We start from the raw sequence: 21,351 nt of genomic DNA on the forward strand, positions 1-21,351 counted from the left end.
GACACATGCATTTAGATTGCATTGACTTTGACATTTATAAAGACTGTATTCTGATTATTATTAGAAGAAATAATGTGCCTAAAAGTTCTCCTAACCTTATCTCCTATTTTAAGCGCATGTTTAACCCTTGCATTTTAACTGATCCTGAAGCGGACTTTAGACCAGGCTTCTCCAATGAGAAGCTTGTGAGCTACACCCGGTGTGCACGTGAGGTATTGATGAGCTTTTCTGTCCTTTCTGTTGTAGTGGAAGAAGCCAGTAATTTCGATAATACTGCACCTTTTTACCGTTCCCATACACTATCTGTAATAGTGAATTGCCATATCATCCTCAAAAATATTGAAATGTTGCCTTTTTGGGTTCCTTGTGTTCTTGTTCGGAGAAGACCTGGCGTGTCAATTTGACTGTTTCTATTGGTGCAGTCAAGCCTCAGGTGGCATGGTGGGCAAAAGAACTATGGGTTAGAATGCTACCCCAGGTGAGATCCAGAGTTTATACTTATTGCAGGCATCCTTTGGCCACTTTTCTGTGTTTACACAAAGGCTTTCTGTTTTCAGAACACTATTTCAGTTGAACCTTTGCAGGCGTGTTTTGAAGCAGAATGAAATTACTTCAGAAGTGCAGCAGGAGTTTTATTTCTGGCTATATAACAGTACCCAAGTAACATAAGGTCTGTGGGGAAATTAAATAAGTCTTCATTCTCTAATAAACATTGCTTTAACTTTAAGCAGCTAAGGTGTTAAATACAGTGCTGCACATATGATGGGGATATTTTAATATATTTTTCAAGTTCTCTAAAATTTCAGAAGAGCACACACTGACAAACCTGAGTAATTAAACAATATTTAAAACAACGTATCACACTTTAAAGGTAGTACAAATAAAGACAACTGCTGGAGTTAAAAGATAATTAATTATGTGACGAGAAATGCTTTACCTATACGTGCAATAACTTTATGAATTTTTGTTGTGTTTTTCAAACCGACCTCTAATCTGGTCTGGGGCACAGCTAGAATGTGCTTGAATGATTCAGTGGAGCAAATTTCTGGTACAGTCTTGGTTTTTGAAAGACTGTTGTGAAAGCGAGTTTGAATACAATGGTGATAGTATTCTAGATCACTGGTTCTTAATCTAAGGTCCGGGGACCCTTGGAGGTCTTCGACCTCTACCCAGAGGGGCTGTGATTGTTTAGAAAAGTAAATAATATCAGCAAATTTATAAACTAAATGTACTGTAAAGAAAGAATGAAAGTTTTAAAATGCTCCGAATTTTATATTTGAAGGTACATTTTAAGTTGATATTCATATCTTGAATTGTGGAAGAAGCACAAGTACATTAAGAAAAGCTAGTATGGATTGGTGGCATCCATTTAAGTAGCACATGTATGTACAGACACAAAAATATGCTTTATCAGTGAAAAAAGACAAAGTGATATGCTAAACTATACCATATCGTTTTATATTTTTAGAAATAAAACTACATTTTTAAGAGCGCTGACCTTCCATTAAATTATCGATTTATTAATATTCTTTGGGAATTGACTAAAATATTTAATTATTTGTGTATTTGTTTGATGGATATTAATTTCTCTATTTTTGTGTTTTGTTTTGAGATTCAAATTTTAAAAATTGTTTAGGTGGGAGTCCCTGGCATCCACTAATGATTCAGCAGGATCTACCTGAAGTCAAAAGGTTAAGTACCTCTGTTCTACATCACTAGGGACATAGAAAACCATTCTCTCCATTTACCAAATAGGGTTATGGGAATTAGGAACCTCGACCTCTCTTGGCATTTTGAAAGATTGAGAGTGCATAATAGGGAATGTATCACATTGCTATCAAAATTTGACATAAACAAAACAATTCTTGCAAATATCAGTGACAACAGTTTTGACTACCCTTAATAAGGTTGTTTTTTAGGTAGAGAAATTGCTGTAGTTACGCAAAATTTCCATAATTGGAATTATGTTGTAGATACATAACAGACCTGAACAGGGCTGGGGGAGAACTTAGATAAAATTGAGAAATAAAATATCATTAAATGGGGCTGGTAGACACTTCAGTGTGGTTATGCTATTTAAATATAGTATGATTTAAAGCAAAACTGTGAAAAAAATGAGGAAATTAAAGCAGTGAAAGGTTATTGGGGAGAGGTGATTCCTATTCACAGATGTATCCTGGGGAAATGGGAAACTCCTCCTAACATGGACTGCAAAGACATTGATGTAAGGTTTTTACTTTTGATAATGGCATGTGAAATCAGCATTGAAACAGTGATTGATTAACAGTATTTGTGTACCACCTCCAAAAACTTCAAGGGTTATCTTAGTACTTGTCCTATGAACTATCTAACCAAACAGGTAGGCCTTCAGTTTGTGACTAAAGCTTAAGCGTGAGGTATAACTCTTACTGTCGAAGACTAGTAGTAAGTCGACAATAATTGGCCTCTACAGAAAATGAATGTCCTCATTCTATGGTAACAAGGAACCTTTCATCACTGAGTAATTCTTTGTGATGAGCCTGTGGGGAGATTTAGAAGCTCAGGTGCTGAAGTGACAGCTGGTAAAAACATTTATAGACCAAGTATGGGGTCTCAAAACATAAGACAATATGTGCAAACATTTGTTGGCCATGAAAATTGCAGTCACTTCTACAGAGCCTAAAAATTGATCAAACAGCAACATTCTTGAGTCACTGCTGCTGGAAAGGCCAATGTGAAGGGCATGTCATTAATCAAGTCTTGCATTGATCACGGTGCCAACACCTCATGATTCTTTAGAGCAGTGTTTCTCAAACTGTGGGTCATGACTGGGTCAGAATGGTCAGAGCAGTAAATAAAGATGCCTTTAAATTCTGTGTTTAACTTGTCACATTTCCAATGATTCAGTAATAAAGGGTTAAATGTATGGGCATTAATGTTTACTTTTCTTTCTCTTGATTGGTCGGGTACCATCTTTAAAATTCACCTCTATGTGGAGTTAACTCTATTTCTCCACCACTTGCTGTCACTGGGCTGCTGAGGAACAAAGAATATAGCATCCACTATCTCCACTCTACTGCATAGCTGATCTGTAAACACAGACACGTCAGGGCTCAGTTAGTGCCCCCTTATGCTCTCAAAGGAGCAGGGCACCTACTGGCTCTACCTTCATTTGAGTCCATGTTAAATCCTAAGATAGGTGGTTACTAGGGCTTATTGTCTAGTCCCACTGTGGACTTCACTATGCCAGTGGTCAAGTGTGGGTCCTGTTATCTCAAACACCCTTAAGTTACACATTTGTTTAGTATTCATAACTTGGGGTTATTGGGATTGCAGGTGAACTTATAGTTTATCTGCAAAATTAGAAATAACCATAATAAGTGATACTTTAGGGTCTGATTTCTCTGGTAATTTCTCATTCCCTCCCCCCAAACTTTCACTCAGAGATTTAGGTCCTGATTACAAGTTTGGTGGTTGGAAAACCTGACCACCAGACCTGTGGTGAGGAGACGCTGCAGAGTTGGTGGTCTCCCCGCCAGCCCCAATACGAGTTTTTTACTGGGCTGACCGGCAGAAGCTAAGGTTTCTGCCGGTCAGCCCAGTTGAAACCGTGCTGCAATGGCTTTGCACGGGGCCAACCTCGCACATTCAGAATGTGCTCTGTCTGCACAGGGGGAGGCCCTGCACTAGTTCTCCACCAGCCTTTTCATAGCAATTGAACCGCCATGAAAAGACTGCCAGAGTACATGGTTGTAATCAGCATGACGGTGCTGACTTCAGTGCCGCAGTGGCTGATTACAACCATGGCTGCCTTCATCCCGTCCGTCAATGATCCTGGCGGAGACAGTGGTCTTTTGGCAGCACCGACTACTAATCTTGTAATATGGTGTTCAGACTGCCACAACCATGGCGCTCTGACCTCCACTGTGAGTCTGGCGGTTTTTGGAATGCTAGAGTCATAATCAGGCCTTTTGTCTCTTTCTAGCAGCCTGAAATTTAGCAGGTCTGCAGTGTTCACATGGATTTCTTAAATCATATGAGGCTGCCATCTGCTGTCATTAAAGCAATTGGAATTAAAAGATTCTTCCTAATGAGGCCTGCTGCCTTTTTGGAATTCCCCTCTGTTCACTGCCCATACGTTTTTTGTATTGTGAACACCATTTAAATAGCATTAATATTTCTTTTACTGTTAAATAACTCCTGTATTTACTTTACAATTTCCTAAACTGTACCACATTATGCATGTCTAGAACAGATCTAAGGCCTGAGTCCCTAGCCTTAACCAGTCATCTCTCCTCTCTACCAACTACCGGGGCCTGATTAGGTCATCCACACCATGAATCGAAACTAAGGCCCAGATTACCAATACATTGTGAGATTGTCACAGTGGCATATAGCGGCTGATGCTCAGGATTTTGGTCATCCTTCAGATATAAGCAGGTTATATGATAGTCATTCACTAATGGATATCTTCACTCAGGCTGAAGGAAGGATGTTCCAGTACCTTATTGTGAGAAACTGACTCTTTTGTGTGGTCACTACCCATTTTTTGCTGAGTGATATTGCTGGTTTTTAGACTCTGCACACTAGGACACTGCAATTCAATCCCAAGTGTGTGTGCACTGATCCCTAAAACATGGTAAAATTAACAAGTTCACTTTCTACCAAGGCCTTAGTATACAGTGCAGGAAAATACACCCATAGCATGGAAAGTTTAAAGTTAACTATGGACTGTAGCTGTATTGTGCCATCCCCTAGGCTGTCAAGGAAAACTTGACATCGGGCCTACATCTATATCCTGACTGATGCATCCTTTCAACCGGCAGGTGAACCTGTTAAAGTACCCCTTTTTGGCAGGAAAGGACCATACATTTAAATATTAAAAAATGTCAACCCTTAATTACCCCTTTTAACCCACAAAACAGGACACCTGATATTTAAAAGTGGTACAATGACTAGCCCCCAAAAGCTGTTTGTGCTTATATGTCTGCCCCTGTGAGAAAAAGTAAAGCTCAGATAAAAACGATTTCTGCTGGCTGGTTTGAGATAATCTATACAAATGACTCAGCCACTGCTTTTCATATTTACAAATTTGATTCAGTGGTGGAGGATGTTTGATAAATATTTTGAAAAAGTAGCTTTTAAAAAGTTAGACTTTGTCTGACTAATCATCCAGTAGGCTAATTAGCATTAATTCACTAGTATCCCCACAGGTACAATGAGATTGAGAAGACAATGTGTTGTTGCAGATTGCTCCCTCTCAATCATACCCTTATCTAACAAAAGATATTTGCAACATTAGGCTGGGACTTCCAAGTGAGGGTTGCACTATTAGAGGAAACCTTCTAGCAGTAGCCTATCTGGCCCCTATCAGTGCTTACTCTGCCCAGAGCAAAAACAATAGTTTAGGTCATGTGGCAGGAAGAGCTAATTGTGAGATATATGACTCCTCTAAGCTCAGGAGGGGCAGCTGAGGAAGGTTCAGGAACTTCTTTAGTTCGAAAGGGGCCACTGGGAAGGCTGCCCATTCACATTTAACTGTATACAGAGCTTTGTTGTAGCCATCTTGGCACCAGCCGAGTAAGATGGAGAGCTAATTCCAGATTATGAGGAGCAAGGGACCTCTCATTTCACCTCCACGGGCATAAGGGTGGTTCCATGTTGGATAGTGCACAGTTTGCAGTAAGGCAAACAGGATGTGCTGCAAAACTGGAAGGGATTGCCCCTGGGAACGTTTTTTTCATTGGTTAGGCAGTGTCCAGGAGTCACCCTGAACCACTGACTAGTGAATCCTGGAAAAGCGGCACCTCACCTCCAGCTTTTCAGGATAATATCTGGACCTGCATTTCAACAGATCTGGACTTGCTGTCTCTGACGTGTGTGGAAACCTGACAAGCTGAACCTGCCCCCGCTTGTACCCAGGACTAAGAAGTGGACTCCAAGAGTCAATTGGCTGATGTCCTGCATGGCTGCAGGGCCATAACAAGCTACAAGAGGCCTTTTTCCTGGAGTGACCAGCTGACAAAGAGACCTTAGAAGAGACCATGGGGAACAGCTCCAGAAATTCTGAAAACTTGTGAATATTTTTGGGCTTCCAAGACCTTTGGTATGTCAGCAGGACCTCACTGCAATGTTGTCCGACTTCAAAAGGACTTTGATGGGTACTTCTTCAAGGTTTGCTCCTCTGGTGGCGTTCACTGGCACAATCCTGATGGTCCGACCGCCATATTAGGATCCTGACGGTTGGACTGCCAGGAGACCGCTGCCTCTACCGGGATCAGGGAACCCGACGGGTTGGTGGAAGTGAAAGTCATGTTCAGCCATGGTAGCGCCAAGTTTGGCCTCGCTGTGCTGATCACGACTTTTCTTTCCATCAACCTTTTCATGGCGGGTTCCCCTCCATGAAAAGGGTGGTGGAAAGGCAGAGTTAAGGGCCTCAGTGGCCCCTGCACTTCCCATGACCATGTGAGGGGCCAGCCACACTCACTGCCAAACTCCACCACATCGGGATCCAATGTAGACTCCACCTCATCGCAACTTAATGTAATGCCCTAAATTGGACCCACGCTCAGAGGGTCTGCCTTCCACCATTCACCTTAGAACCTAAGAACAACATATGCGGCGTCCCCTAGGGATACTCTTTCAGGCCCACCCTTTTGAACATCTACGTGACGCCGTTGGCCGAGATCGTTCGTTCCCATGGACTCAAAATGATGAGCGCTTTACAAATCAAATGATTGATTGATTGCTTGTGTAATACAGGGGTGAAGTTTGGACTTATTTCCCCAACTGATAAGCTATTTTCTTACAGACATCATAAAAGTGTGCAAAGCATTTATGGCCACGGACAGATTTCTACCTGTGCCATCAATAGGATGTATAGTTCATATTTTAAAAAAAAAGATTTTAAAAAGATCCTACAAGTAGTTTAGACTACTCTGGGTCTTTCTTTAAAAGGAACAGTTGGCATCACGCTAGCTCAATGTTTGCCTTGCTAAAATGTATGAATTAGGATAGATGCCTTTTGAAAGGTTTTTACGCTGGGAAATCATCTACTGGGAATGGGTCTCACAATGTTTATTTTAATTTGAATTTCTGGAAGTAAAATGCTGTCAGCCTAGTTTGCCTCACTAAGTCCATATATTTAAGTTCTCCAACTTAGTAACTGAGAAAAGAACAGTCAAAATTGCATTTCACTTTGAAACAAGCACAACTGTTTTAAAACATTAGGGGAACTGTACTGTTGTATATTTCTAATGCAAAAGCTGTTTCGATACTAACTTGTCAGATAAATTATACTCTTCATGTAAAAACGATTTCATATTTCTGTGTGCTTTTTTTAGGTAAGTGTTTTAACAACGTTGGAGCGAAGGTTCAACTTGCAGAGTGCAGATGTGGGAGTAATTGCCAGCAGCTTCGAGATTGGCAACTTGGCCCTCATTCTCTTTGTGAGCTACTTTGGAGCCAAAGGCCACAGGCCTCGCTTGATAGGTTGCGGAGGGATAGTGATGGCCTTGGGAGCTCTGCTTTCAGCCTTGCCTGAATTCCTGACTCACCAGTATGAGTACGAGTCTGGCGAGATACGATGGGGAGCTGAAGGACGGGACGTATGTGCTGTAAATGGATCTGCTAGCGACGAGGGGCCTGATCCTGATCTCATCTGCAGGAACAGAACTGCCACAAATATGATGTACTTGCTTCTCATTGGAGCACAGGTTCTCCTCGGTATTGGTGCCACACCTGTGCAACCTCTGGGGGTTTCCTACATCGATGATCACGTGAGAAGAAAAGATTCGTCCTTATATATCGGTAGGATCAAAACTAATTAAATTTTTTCACCTATATAAAATTGATCTCATATGCACGGTGATAGTGTTTTTTTATAAATATTGTTAAAAAACTGTGTCTAGAGTACTGTTGGAAACAATGCCTGCTCAATCTGCTGAACTAGCTCTTCTGGCATAAAATCGAATAGTTCATGCGCATGCCTTTAATAAAACAATTTGAGTTCAAGTAATTTTGTCTCCTCACATCAGCATATGTCTCCTTATCGTTATGTTTTGACATTGGTGGGGATGTGCATAGCCATCTGTTTGCTCTTATGTAGCTCTAAGAACGCTTGGAATATCTCAGTAACTACAGTGAACTCCATTTTGTCTTTTTTTCCTGTGATCACCCACTACCCTTTTTCACAATATCCTGTGTTTTGGAAAAACAAGAGTTTGGGTTCTGATGCTGTTCCACGAATATACAACAGATTGTGCATCAAAAATATCAATACTATTACCAGCACCTATTACAGACAGAGTTTCAGTTATTAGTAACAGTTTAGTAGTTAGTATTGTTGCAGCATAGTATGCATGATGCATTTATTATTTGTTGCTCTCACTGAAAACCACTAGTGTGAACACCAGATTCTAAATCGTTGCATGTAGCAACCTTGGGTAACACACTGTGTTAGTCACTCTTGCTGCATAATACAAGGATTTCAGGCTGCCCTTGGTCGGGCTCCCTGAAAACCAGTCAATGCACCACTGGCATTCTGCTCTGATGGAGGGCTGAGGGCAGAGGGTAGTGCTTGGAAGTAGGGGTATGGAAAGACACAGGTGGGATGGTTGGGTGGCTGGGGCCAGTTATTTATTTTTTTACATTTGAGACATTAAGGAGAAGCCATGTTAGACATAGCTTCACATTACTTCTTTGACCATGCATAGCAGTTGCTAGCAGAGCCAGAGTGTTTTTGGGAGGGGATACATAATACAACATTATGCACTGTAGACATTGAGTAACTGGGATGTTTTAAACCTCAGGGTTCGGAGTAACACCATAGATAACTCATTCTTGTTGTCTATTTGATTTCACTCAAATCCGTCAGTGAACAATATCCCCTGTATTTACTGTTGTCCATCTAATATTTCACATGTATTTCAAATTGAGGCATAAATGAGGTGCACAATCATAGACTACATGAAAAACAGCACTTCGTGGTATGCTTTCTTCTGGTGTCTTTTGAGATGTTATGTAGGACATTCTGACATTATTAGTAGTACTAGTGCACAATCTATCTATTTAGTGTTGTTTGTAATACCCTTTCAGACATTCAGAGGTGTCTAGTGATACACATTCGTATTGTGTATTTTGAGATGTTCTACGGGGCATTCTGAGATGTTTAGTAATAAACTTCCTGTCCTGCCATCTGATGTCTTTTGGGATGCTGTATAGCATATTCTGAGATGTCTAGTAGTACACATTATTTTTTTGTGTCTTTTGAAATGTTCTGTTGAACATTCGGAGTCATTTGGCAGCATCTGTTATTTCTTCTGCTGTTGTTTGGGCTTCTCTGCAGCGCAGTTGGAGGCGTTTAGTAGTACACATTGCTTTTCTGGTGTCTTTCTGGAATGTTCTGCAGGCTTCTCTGAGATGTTTAGTGGTACACATTCTCTCTTCTTGTGTCTTTTGAGATGCTCTGTATTATGTCCTGAGATATTTAGCAGACATTATTTATTCTGGTGTCTTTTGAGAAATTCAGTACATTAGTTGGAAATGTTAAATAGTACACAGCTGATATCTTGGGCTGGCTGACATGCTGCAACTTAATTGACCAATTTTGAACTTTAATGAGAAAATGCATTAGGTAGTAACCTTATTTTGAAGCGTCTGATCTCATATTGCAGGGATCTGATTTCTTTTTATCTTTATAAGAAGGGAATCATTAAGTAAAGTTATCTCAACAGCCAAGATATGTTAAGCTTTTTTTCATTATAATTGATGTACTGTAAGAGAATTTCTGCAGTTGCTGTCCACTTGTTCTTGTGCCACAGGGACAATAACAGTTTGGAGAAACAACAATGTTGATTTTAAGAGGGTTCTGCTTTGTATTTAGGGCAGCCATGTGCATTAGCTGAGGAAAGAAGAATATCATTTTAGAGCATATCAGCATGCCACATATTATGTGTATAATTTGCAAAGGCAGTGGAAACATAGATCAACATGAGTTTACTATTGCATGTACTAGGAGGTACAAAATTGAGTTTTGAAAACGTTAGAACTGCCACATCAAATACATTCTGGATTTCAACCACATAAGCATTTTAATTACTTATTCATGTAGATTGAATATCATACCTTTGAGCCCAAGGGATTAGGAGAGAGTCACCATTCACTCACTATTTTTCCAAATTATTACTGTTAGAAATTGGGTTTCTGGTTGACAGAGGTATGTTCCCTGTCCAAGCAGGAACCAGAATCCTATTTAGGGTAAGTCAGGTACACAATAAAGTTAACCTCTGGCCTAGAGCAGTCAGGCTTAACTTAACGAGTAAAACACCACACAAAAAATCCACAACTGTTTGGAACAATAAAGCTTAATTTAATGAATAAAACAAGACCAAAATGACAAATATCCAATAAATAGAAGTCAAGATATGAAACATCAAATGTAAGATATAAGCTTTTAAGTGGAATATCTGGTTGCGCTGGACCGGGACAAAGTAAAGAGTTCAGGCCACCCGCGATGGAGCACAGGCTGGCTACAGGACCCTGAGCAACAGTACCTTAATCCTTGTCATAGCACAAGGTGCATCAATGATCCCCACGCAGTTGGGGTGTTGTATTGGACTTTTGCACACAACGGCAGCGATGCGCCAGGTCTGAGTGCGATGTGCCAGTTTCAGGTGCAGCAGTTCCGAATGCAATGCACCTGGTCAGTTCATGCTGGAGGGGCAATACATCGATCTTCTCCATGCAGTGGCAACGATGCGTCAGTTCTGTAGCGGTGGTTCGAGGGCAATGCGGTGGTTCACATTGCAATGCTCCAGTCTGGTCCTTGCAGTGGTAGTGATGCATTTATCCTGAATTTGCAGCAGGCAATGCAGAGGAGGTGCATTTTCTGGCACTTGTACCACTTTACACTCACTTCCATGGGCCTGGTCTAGGTTGGCACCACTTGGCAGAGCAGAATTTACAGCAAGTAAAGACCAGGTGCTATTTGTGGATGGAAGGGAAGACTTTCATGTCCCAGATACTTCAGGACGGGAGACAAGCCAGCAAACCCTTAGAGTCACTTTGGTTTTGGGATGGAGATGTGCAGATCCATTTCTTCTCACTCCCAGGTAGGAGGGCAGCAAGCAGCAGGTCAGCTCAGCAAAGCATGAGTCCAGCAGAGTAGCAGCTCAGCTGAGGGGCATTCCTTGCAGCAGCACAGCAGTCCTTCTTCTTGGCAGAGTAATGAGTTGGTGATGTCAGAGTCTAGTACTTATACCCAGTTGTGCCTTTGAAGTAGGGGAGACTTTGAAGAAGAGTCTTTGAAATGCATCAAGGCCCTCCCTTCCTGCCCTTGCTCTAGACTCACTACAGGGGGGTATGCATCTTTTTGTGTGTGGCAGGACACTGCACTTTCAGGTGTAAATGTCTGCCCCGCCCACCCATCCACTTCAGGATGGCCCATCAGTACGTTGATGGCTTATTAGCCACACCTACACTCTCTATGTGTGAGGCTGCCTAGAGGGAATGCAACAGTTCGGCTATCACCCCACCCCAGACGTATATTGGAGACAAGCGGTGGGGTCAAAATGTCTAAAGTGAGAAGATGCTAACTTTCTAAAAGTGACATTTTCAGAATAGCAATTTAAAATCTGACTTACCCATATGTTGTGATTTTGAATTGTGAGTTCAGACACACCAAACTTGACTAACTTATCTCTTCAAGATACGGAAGTACACTTATAAGATGTAATGTGATAATTCCAATGCTATCCTATGAGAGAGATAGGCCTTTCAGTTGTGAAAAAATAATTTGGGAGTTTTTCACTACCAGAGCATGTAAAACTAAAATATACATATCCTGCATTTTAAATACATTTTACTAATACCTGTGGGTCAAGTAGGGCCTCCCTTAGGGGTGATGTATATGTATAAAAAGGGATGGTTTACGCCTGGCAACAGTTTGAACTTGCCAGGTCGACATGGCAGTTTAATCTGCACAGACAGGCTCTGCAATGGCAGGACTGAGACATGGTTACAGTGCTACTTAAGTGGGCGGCACTGTCAGTGCAACAGGCCTGTAGTAGCATTTGATTTACAGGTCCTGGGCACATGTAGTGCACTTTACTAATGGGTTATAATTAAATTAGGTATGCCAATTGGGAATGAACTAATGTTACCATGTTTTAGGGTAAAGAGCACAAGCACTTTAGCACTGGGTGTCAGTAGTAAAGTTCATAGAGTCCTAAAGCCAGCATACAAAAGGTCAGAAAATGGAGGGAGGGAGGCAAAAAGTTGGGAGGGAAGATCACTCTAAGGTTGTCAGGTCTAACAATTACATAAACTCCGCTTCTTTCTGGCTATTCAAAGTACCACTATCCTTTGCTTTCATATATAGTTGTTTATACTGCTTTATACTGGCAGCTCTGTCACTTTACAGCACTCCAAGGCCCAGTTATATGATTTTAGATTGAGCCTACTCGTTCTTTTATTCCAAGCTAATATGTCACAACTGTCTGAGACTCAAAGGAAGGTGAAATCCAATGGTTTTTGACAGTGAGATCAATACATTGAATGGAGATGCAAATTTTTAGAGGGTAATTAGTGTTTTTAGGGTGGTTAATCTCACTGAAGTCTATGAAAGGTTTTGCTAAGGGGTGGGAAGATTTTAGCATCTTTGAATTGTAAGCATTAGGATCCCGTGAATAGGAGCGGACTTATGGAGGACATCACATAATTAATCTGGGAGGTGTCAGTGTGTGGTCTCCAATGGCTATTGGGATTTTAAGACTAAGTTACATGTTGTACGCGATTTAGTAACAGCGTTAACTACAAGCTCTGTCTGTGGTGTGTTCTTGCATCGGCTACCAGGCTGGGGAGGATGGGACAAATGGCTACAAGTAGGCGATTCATGCCCAGAAGAAACAGAAGTGCTCTCCCTTAGATTTTGCGAGAAACAACTAACTGTTCGTGCATGCCACAAACCCAAGCCGAATCAAAGAATCCTGCAGTTGGTGTATGTGGAGTGCAAGCCCGTACAATGTCTTGTGGAGAAGGTGAAGGCCCAACAAAAGAGCACCATTGGAAAAGTCAGTCAATACTTGTTGGCAAGGCTAAAGAAAAAGGAGGGTGCTGAGCTCCAACACTGAGCCATTAGACATACAAAGAAAACTATGAAAGGCAGTGACAAGCAGGTACAACATAAAACCCAGCGACAATCAAAGATAACGCTAGAAGGCAGCGGCAACCAGGACCGAGAAGTGAACTTACTCACTGGTCATATCACCACAAAATCAGGCTATGAGACTCGAGCAAACATGGTGGTTGTGTGTGCAAAGCTGTTGGTTGCCTTAGAGACCACCGAAGCCACCTTTGGAATAGTAATTTTTTGTATTGAGACTGCACAGGAGCATGGAGTATGGTGCTGCCACTTTCCTGAAACCTCCGCTACCATTCAATACCACCAAAAATAGAATGTTGGTGCCAGATGGACCATGTGGATCGACAGTTACAATGATTTCCTAGATTCTTTGGAAGATGTAAGTGGGGAGAAAATCATTAAATACTTAAAGAATCTTGCTGATGTCAGAGTAAAAGAAGTGATATAGAAACTCACACAGACTGAAACAATGTGATACCATCAGATTATAGAAGGTTTGGGAGCAATGTTCAACCCGACGCAAAAAGTTGACTATGAAAGGTACATTTTCAGTCAAGTGAGAAAGCAAATTTGTGAAATGATGGATGAGTTTGTTGAAAGACTTGATGTGCTCATAAAACCTTGCAAATTCAGTGAACTTAATAATGCAGAAGCCATGCGTTTGAGTCATTGATGGTTGTCTGTCAGACTTGTTCAGAAGAGGCATATTGTGAGAGACACTCAGGTGCTTATTTTGCGGCGCCAAAAGACCGCCACTGCCGATTTCGGGTGGAAATCCGACACGTCAGCTTGGCCAACGTCATAATAGAGGGAGTTTCCACCATTAGCACCGGTGGTGGAAAGCACAGGGACTCATCCCCTCCCAGACAGCCACCTCACCGAAGAAGGTAAGTTGATCGTCCGAAACGGGGCAGGTGGGAGGATGGGGGTTGTTGTGTGAATGTGAGTGGTGTCTGTATGTGTGTACGAATGCTGGAGGGGTGTCTGTGTGTGTGTAAGTGCGTGTATGCTGACGGGTTAGGGGGTTGTCGGTGTGTGTGTGTGTGTGTGTGTGTGCGTTTAAGTGCATTTATGCCCGGGGGGGAGAGGGGTGCCTGTGTGTGTGTGTGTGTAAGTGCGTGCATGCGGAGGGGGGGGTGTCTGTGTGTGGGTGTATAAGTGCATGTACGCCAAGGGGGCATGAGGGTGTTGAGTGTGAGTGTGAGTGCATGTATGGTTGTGTGAATGTGGAGGTGGGAAGGGGTGTATGTCTGAGTGCGTGCATGCGAGTGAATGTGTGTATCTGAGTGTGTGCATGCGAGTGCATGTGTATGTTTGAGTGCGTGTGTGCGAGTGAAGTGTATTTGAGTGAGTGTTTGGGTGGAGTGTGTGGGGGTGTTTGTAAGTGAATACGTGGGTGAGTGGGGGTGCGTGAATGTAGGTGTGCGGGGGGTGTCTGGTGGCGACAGGAATCTCCATTGCTATCGCCAGTGCATGACCGCTAGCATTTTCATGGCAGTGCGACCACCACAAAAATGCTGGCAGTCTGCCGGGTCTTAATGCTGATGGTGGTATTGCAGAAACAGCCAAGCTGGAGGTGCTCACCTCTGGCATGGCGGTCCTACATACCTGACGGTATAGGCGGTGATTCGGCCAAACCACCAAAGTCGTGATATGGTGGTTATTACCGCTGGCGGTAAGATCGCCACCATGAGTCCAAGGACCGCCAGACTCTAAATGAGGGCCTCAATCTAGAAAAGGTGTTAATGGCTGCTGGCACGTAAGCGGGAACAGCAAAAGATGAATTGGCATTAGTCATGAGAAGGAGAGACCAGTGCCAAGCAGATGCCCTTAAGACAACATCGTCTGAAAAAGACTTTGTTTCTGATGTGGATTTTCATTTCCACATGAGAATACATTTCCAACAATTGAACAAACATGTAAAGGGTGCTGAAAGGATGGCCACTTTCTAACCACTGGTAAAGCGAAGAGCAAACCAAGTGCATCACTGAAGGAGGAGAAGATGGATGCCAGAAGATTCTAAAAGCAGTCCCGCCACCCCTACAAAGACAAAAAATGACCTCAAATGCAAAAGGCCAAAGCTAAATGAAGTCGATCACCATCATGTTCATCCTGCAAGAGTTCTTTTATGTCAACGTTGAGTGACAGTGAAGAGGGTGAATGGATGATGATCATAGATAAAAGGGAACAAGTGGGTCTTGCTGCTTGCAGAGAAGACAGAAATAGAGAAGAAGCAAGTGAGATGAGAAAGCAAAAGAGCTCAAATGGACTTTGCCCTAAAGTCAATGGTTGCCCGGTAACTTTTGTAATCTATAGTGGTGCATCGATCAACATCATGCTAGATGAACAATTTCCCAATCTAACTCCTATACCACAACTCAAAGGGTCAAGTACAAAGGTGTACACATGAGCTGATTCCAAGTCATTGCAGAGTCAAGGTCATTTATGGCAACTCTATTGCACAAGAAGACATCTGCACAGGCCCCAATTAACATTTTTCAGGGTACTCAATCTAATGCATACCTACCTAGCTTTACAACTGCTGTCGACATTGGGCTGATATCCATCAATTACAACCTAAATACACAATTTGAAATTGTGAGTCAGTTACTGTCACTATTTCATGGCCTAGGAAGACTCAAAATGATGAAGGTGCAACTTCACATTAATGAAGATGTCACGTCTGTTGCACAACAACCTCGCAAAATAGCATTTCACCTACAGTAAGCGGTCGAGAAGGATTTAGAAGCTTTGCTGAAACATTACATTATTGAGCACTCTACTTGTCCTGTGCCATTTTTGTTGCCCGTTGTGGTAGTGCCGGAAAAGGACGGTGGAGGTGCAGTGTGTGTCTACGGGGATATGGGCCAAGCCAACAAAGCAATAGAGAGAGACATCCGGGTCCACCCATATATGATCATGCAATTGAATGGAGCCAATGTTTTTTCCAGTCTTGACCACAACAAAGGCTTCTATCATTTTGAACTGGGAGAGAACTGCAGGCACATTAGCACTTTTTCGACTCATGTTGGTTTATTTAGATACAAAAGATTAAGCTTTGGAGTGTCCTCTGCTGCACACATTTTCAAGATGTTATATGTAGAATTATTCATCCTATGATACATGCCTTCAATTACGGTGATGATATTCTGGTATTTGTAAGACAAAGGGAGCATGACAAAGCCCTCTAACAAGTATGTCAATTACTTGCAGATGCAGGCCTCACCTTAAATGCTGAAAAGTTTGAATTTCATAAAACAAAGCTCAAGTTCTTTGGCCATGTATTTTCCCGCTCCTTGTCAAGACCTCCACAAGATGTCACCATAGCGTGGTCCTTCTTTGGCATGGCCAGCTATTGTTTGAGGTAATTTCATGACTTTGCCACAGAGAGTGCTCCTTCTCAAGACCTAACAAACGAAATGCTCCATTCAGACGGTCTGATGAATCCGACAGCAGTTTTAAAAAACACAAAATATGCAATTGAAAATGCGACTGAGCTTGCTTACTTTGATGCTAAATTGCACACTGTTGATGCAAGCCTGGTAGGTTTAGGTATGATCCTTGCTCAGCATAGCATATACCAGTTAAAGGTTGTCTGACACAGAGTGCACCTATTCTCATCCGGAAAGGGAGAGTCTGGCGGTGGTATAGGCCAGTGAATATTTTCATGTATTTCTGTATGGAAAGCATTTCATGATCGTCACTGACCACCTGATGTTACTCACCATTTTTGCAACTGGAAAGCCAAAATGCCCCCTCGCATCTAGAAGTGGGGGTTGCGTCTACAAAAATACAACTATACAATTGTGCAAAAGCCAGGCAAAAAAAAAACATGTTCAATATCTCTCATGAGTACTGTTGAACTGTTTCCCTTTTGCAGGGTCATCTCCAATCTTTTTGCCTCCTTACTCCTAGTTTTTCTGACCTGTTGTTGTTGGCTTTAGGACTCTGGGCACTTTACCACTGCTAACGAGTGCTAAAGTGCATATGCTCTCTCTGGAAATTGTATTGTTGTTGATTGGTTTATCCATGATTGGCATATTTGATTTATTAGTAAGTCCCTAATAAAGTGCTCCAGAGGTGGGAGTTGTGTCTACAAGAATACAACTAAACAATTGTGCATAAACCAGGCAAAAATCAAAACCCTGTTCATTATTTCTCATGAGTACCATTAAAGCGGCACCATTCAATGTCAGAAACTACCAAGGAGTACATCAACTTTATTGTGAAGTCCAACACGCCTACATCTCTGTTCATTGAGCAAATCATTACCTCTACCAATGCTAATAAGAACATATGTGCACTTTGAAACAATATTACAATTATTAGAATGTCCAAGATGAACTGTCAATCACTAAAGAACGGAATGTGGTAAGAGGATCGTGGATTGTCATACATGCAAGTTGGAGACAGCAAGTTTTTGAACTCGCCCCTGAAGACAATAGTGGCATTGTGGCCACGAGGAGGACATTGAGGGATCGTGTTTAGTTCATGTGCTTAAACGAGAAAGTGGAGAGGGAAGTAAATGAGTCTAATTTATGTAACTGCCTGTCTCTCAAGATGACCCACCATCCCATGACAATGTCCCATCTCTATGCACGTGCGTGAGAAAAGAATGCTGTTGATTTTCTCGGTCCTCTGGAGAATGGACATCACTTTATGGGGATCATTGACAAGCATTCCCAATTTCCTCTGGCAGAAGACATATCATCCACAACCCAGGATAAAGTCATTGAGCAGCTAGATAACATCTTTGCAGTGCGGGGCAGACCAGGCATTCTCAAGTTTGACAGTGATCCCCTGTTCTTCAGCAAGGAATTCAAGGTGTTTCTGGCCGGATTCAACATCAAACATCAGAAAATCACACCTTTGTTGTCTCAAGGCATGTGTCATGGAATGATTTATGGGGAACCTGGAACAGGTGATTCAACGTTCATCAATAGAGGGACTTGATCTGAGTCAGGCATTATGCCAAACCCTCTGGGCTTAGATGTTAGGGAGAGCCATGAGAACCAAACTACCACAGTGTACTCCTGAGTGAACCTTGCATTATGATGTGGTTCGTGCTACTGTTGCAGCTTGGAAGCAGCAGATGAAGACGTATACTGATCAACCTCATCAAACTTGAGAGGTCGTGTTTGATGAAGGCAGTTTGATTTCTCATCAAACACAAGTGAAAGGCAGATCGTCCATTTGATGCTGAACCTTTAAAGGTTGTGACACGAAAAAGACATAGGATAACGATGCATCGTTCCAGCAAATCCATCACAAGATACTACAGACATCTCTCTCATAAAGCAGCAGTCCCTGCAGGTTCAGAGGAAACTGCTCCACCTGAGAACTCTGATAAAATATTAGACCCAGTGCCCCAGAGGTCTACTCTGGGTACATCTCAACTACCTCATACCACACAGGCAGTCTGGCTCAATTGTACAAGCACCTAGATGGAAAATCGAAGAAATGTAATGCTGCTATGTGTTTGTATTTTTTGTTTGTGCCTTTTTTTTAATAAGGGTATGTAGTGTCTTAGAACTGTAAGCATTCGGACCCCGTGACTAGAGGTGGACCTATGAAAGACAGTCTATAATTAATCTGGGAAATGTCAGTCTTTAGACGTTTTTAGGATATTGAGAGTTAGTTACATGTTGTAGGCCAGTTGTTCACAATCGTTTGACTCCTGAGGACCCCCACTGAATCACTACTGGAAGCCGGGGACCACCAAGAAATTTATGACTTGAATTTCAAACATTAAAACGGTAATTCGCAAAAATGACACAAACAAGTACTCACCAAACAAATACTTGCCTTACTAAAGATATAATTATTTTATATTAAAAAAACGCACAAATTGAAAGCTTTTAATGAAAAGGTTGGTGCTGTATCTAGGTGACTTAATTTTTCAATGTTTGGTTTTCTTTAGAAAAAATTCAGGTCAGATTCTACATTTCCCACATGATTTCTGATTTTATTATTTAGGTACATTAGATCTGAGAAAGTTTTTTTACATAAATATGTGGTTGGGAAAGGAAGTAAAAGCATAAGGACCTCTTATCTCTCCATAGTTTCTCCGTCACATGTAACTCATTTGTTTTATAGTACCTCTCATACAAGTGTAGGATGTGGGAACACTTTACATGGTACTACAAGGTGCAGGATTCACGTCATTCACACTGGCAGGCATTTTTTAAGAGTGCTTGGTCTGGAGAAGCACAAACTCAGGATTCACAACATAACACAGTGGTTAGCGTTGACTTTAAGTATAAGAATGTATTTATATGCAAGCAAACCTTATTTAGCAGCATAAGGATAATGAAACACTGGGGAAATAAACAACTTTCCTAATATGTGCCATGCAGTTTGCATGCAGCTCTTTGATGCAGTTCATGTGTTAGACTACGATTGTAACTTATGAACTGCACAATAAGAAAATAATCTCTGTGACAAAAGTAGTAACCCACTGTGTTATGCACATAAAATACTGTTCTTTGCATAATACACAATTTCTTTGCAGCAAGCATATTAACCATCTGTGCTACCTTAGATGAGTCAAAACTGCCACTAGACAAAACTCCCATCTCTTTATAGCAGGTACATTATTCACCTTAGTTATTTTGATGCTTTTATTTTTGCCTAAAAACTGCTGAATTTACAATGAACTTTGCAGAGCTTCTAAAACTACTGCACAAAGGAAGTAATAAATATAAAAACACACACGTTTCTGTCAAGAAGCCCCAACTAGAGGAGTACCTTCCTGCTGGCCCAGGCCTGCATACACCCTGGGAATGTGTCACGGAGCCCTGGGGGGCGCAGACCACACGTTGGGATCCGCTATTGTAGGCTGATGAGTAAAGACATTAACTATGAGCTCCATGTTTGGTGTGTTCTCCATCGGCTACTAGGCTAGGGAAGACATGACAAAGGTTAGTCCAGATATGGTCACTCCGTACAATGTGAGTGATTTGAGATATATGTATGACTAGCCTGACTTTGAGGGGCAAGACCCAGCCAACAGGGAACATTTCTTACTTTGCCCAGATCCGCAAATGTCCATCCACTACCAACAAGGTTAATATTGTGATGTGTCCACAAATGGAACATTGCTGCTGTCTTCAACACTCACTGAAAGCAAATAAATATGTTTTATAAATATGTTTATTCACTCACATTTAGGTTCAGTCATAAGACACAACCTCATTGTTGTAATATGCATGTACATCAGTACTATTTGTGAGCCAGATCAATTTCGTATTTTGTGAATTCCCTTTTATTCCTAAAATCACAATTTGGAAGATACCCAACATGGGGCCAGATGTACAACGCGTTTTGCATGGCGCAAACTGCGAAATTCGCAGTTTGCACCATGCAAAACGCACATCGCGATGCACATTCCCATTTTGTGAGTCGGTACCGACTCGCAAAATCGGAATGCGACTCGCAAATAGGAAGGGGTGCGATTCGCACCGCGATGCAGAATTGTTTTGAGACCGCGAACGTGGTCGCAAAGCAATTCGCAGTTAGCACCCATGTGAAGTGGGTGCTAACTCATTCGCAAAAGGGAAATCCCCTTTGTGAATGGCGCCAAAAATATTTTTTCAGAGCAAGCAGTGGTCCAGTGGACCACTGCCTGCTCTGAAAAAATGAAACCAAATGGTTTCATTTTCCCTAGTGTATTGCAACTCGTTTTCCTTTAAGGAAAACGGACTGCAATACAAAAAAAAAAACTGCTTTATTAAAAAAGCAGTCACAGACATGGTGGTCTGCTGTCTCCAGCAGGCCACCATCCCTGTGAGTGCAGGGAATCGCAAGGGGGTCCCAAATTGCGACCCACCTCATTAATATTAATGAGGTGGGTCTTTGCGACCCCCTTGCGATTTGCAGATGGTGTCAGGGACACCATTCTGCATATGGTTTTGCGATTTGCAAATTGCGAGTCGCAAAACCATTTCTACCTACATCTGGCCCTTAGTTCCCTCTCTGCCTGCTAGCCACTGACCCATCTAGCATCCCCAGTCCAACACATCTAAACCTATCATTCACTTGTTTTCTATTTTATCTATAATCATTACAAACGAATAGTTTCCTGTGTGAAATCTTTAAGACATTTTTCAAAATACACTTTTTTTTGTTACGGTCAGGGGTACAAGGGGGAGTGGTTTCTATGTATGGTTTTTAAAGTTGCTGGACATAACATTGCAAGGATAATTCCATTCCTTTGCAATATATTCTTGGCT

The 21,351-nt window shown here is 41.9% G+C and overlaps 1 protein-coding gene across 1 annotated transcript in view; it reads left to right on the forward strand.

The window, feature by feature from the left end:
- The window catches only part of SLCO3A1 (solute carrier organic anion transporter family member 3A1), a 632,297-nt gene that overhangs the window by 83,037 nt on the left and 527,909 nt on the right, over nt 1-21,351 (forward strand). Inside the window, exon 2 of the mRNA XM_069222745.1 lies at nt 7,323-7,788. Within this exon, the coding sequence (XP_069078846.1) occupies nt 7,323-7,788 (466 nt within the window). The remainder of the gene's footprint in view (nt 1-7,322; nt 7,789-21,351) is intronic.

The sequence above is a fragment of the Pleurodeles waltl genome, chromosome 3_1 (genome assembly GCF_031143425.1).
Source record: "Pleurodeles waltl isolate 20211129_DDA chromosome 3_1, aPleWal1.hap1.20221129, whole genome shotgun sequence".
In the NCBI taxonomy this organism is placed as follows: Eukaryota; Metazoa; Chordata; class Amphibia; order Caudata; family Salamandridae; genus Pleurodeles; species Pleurodeles waltl.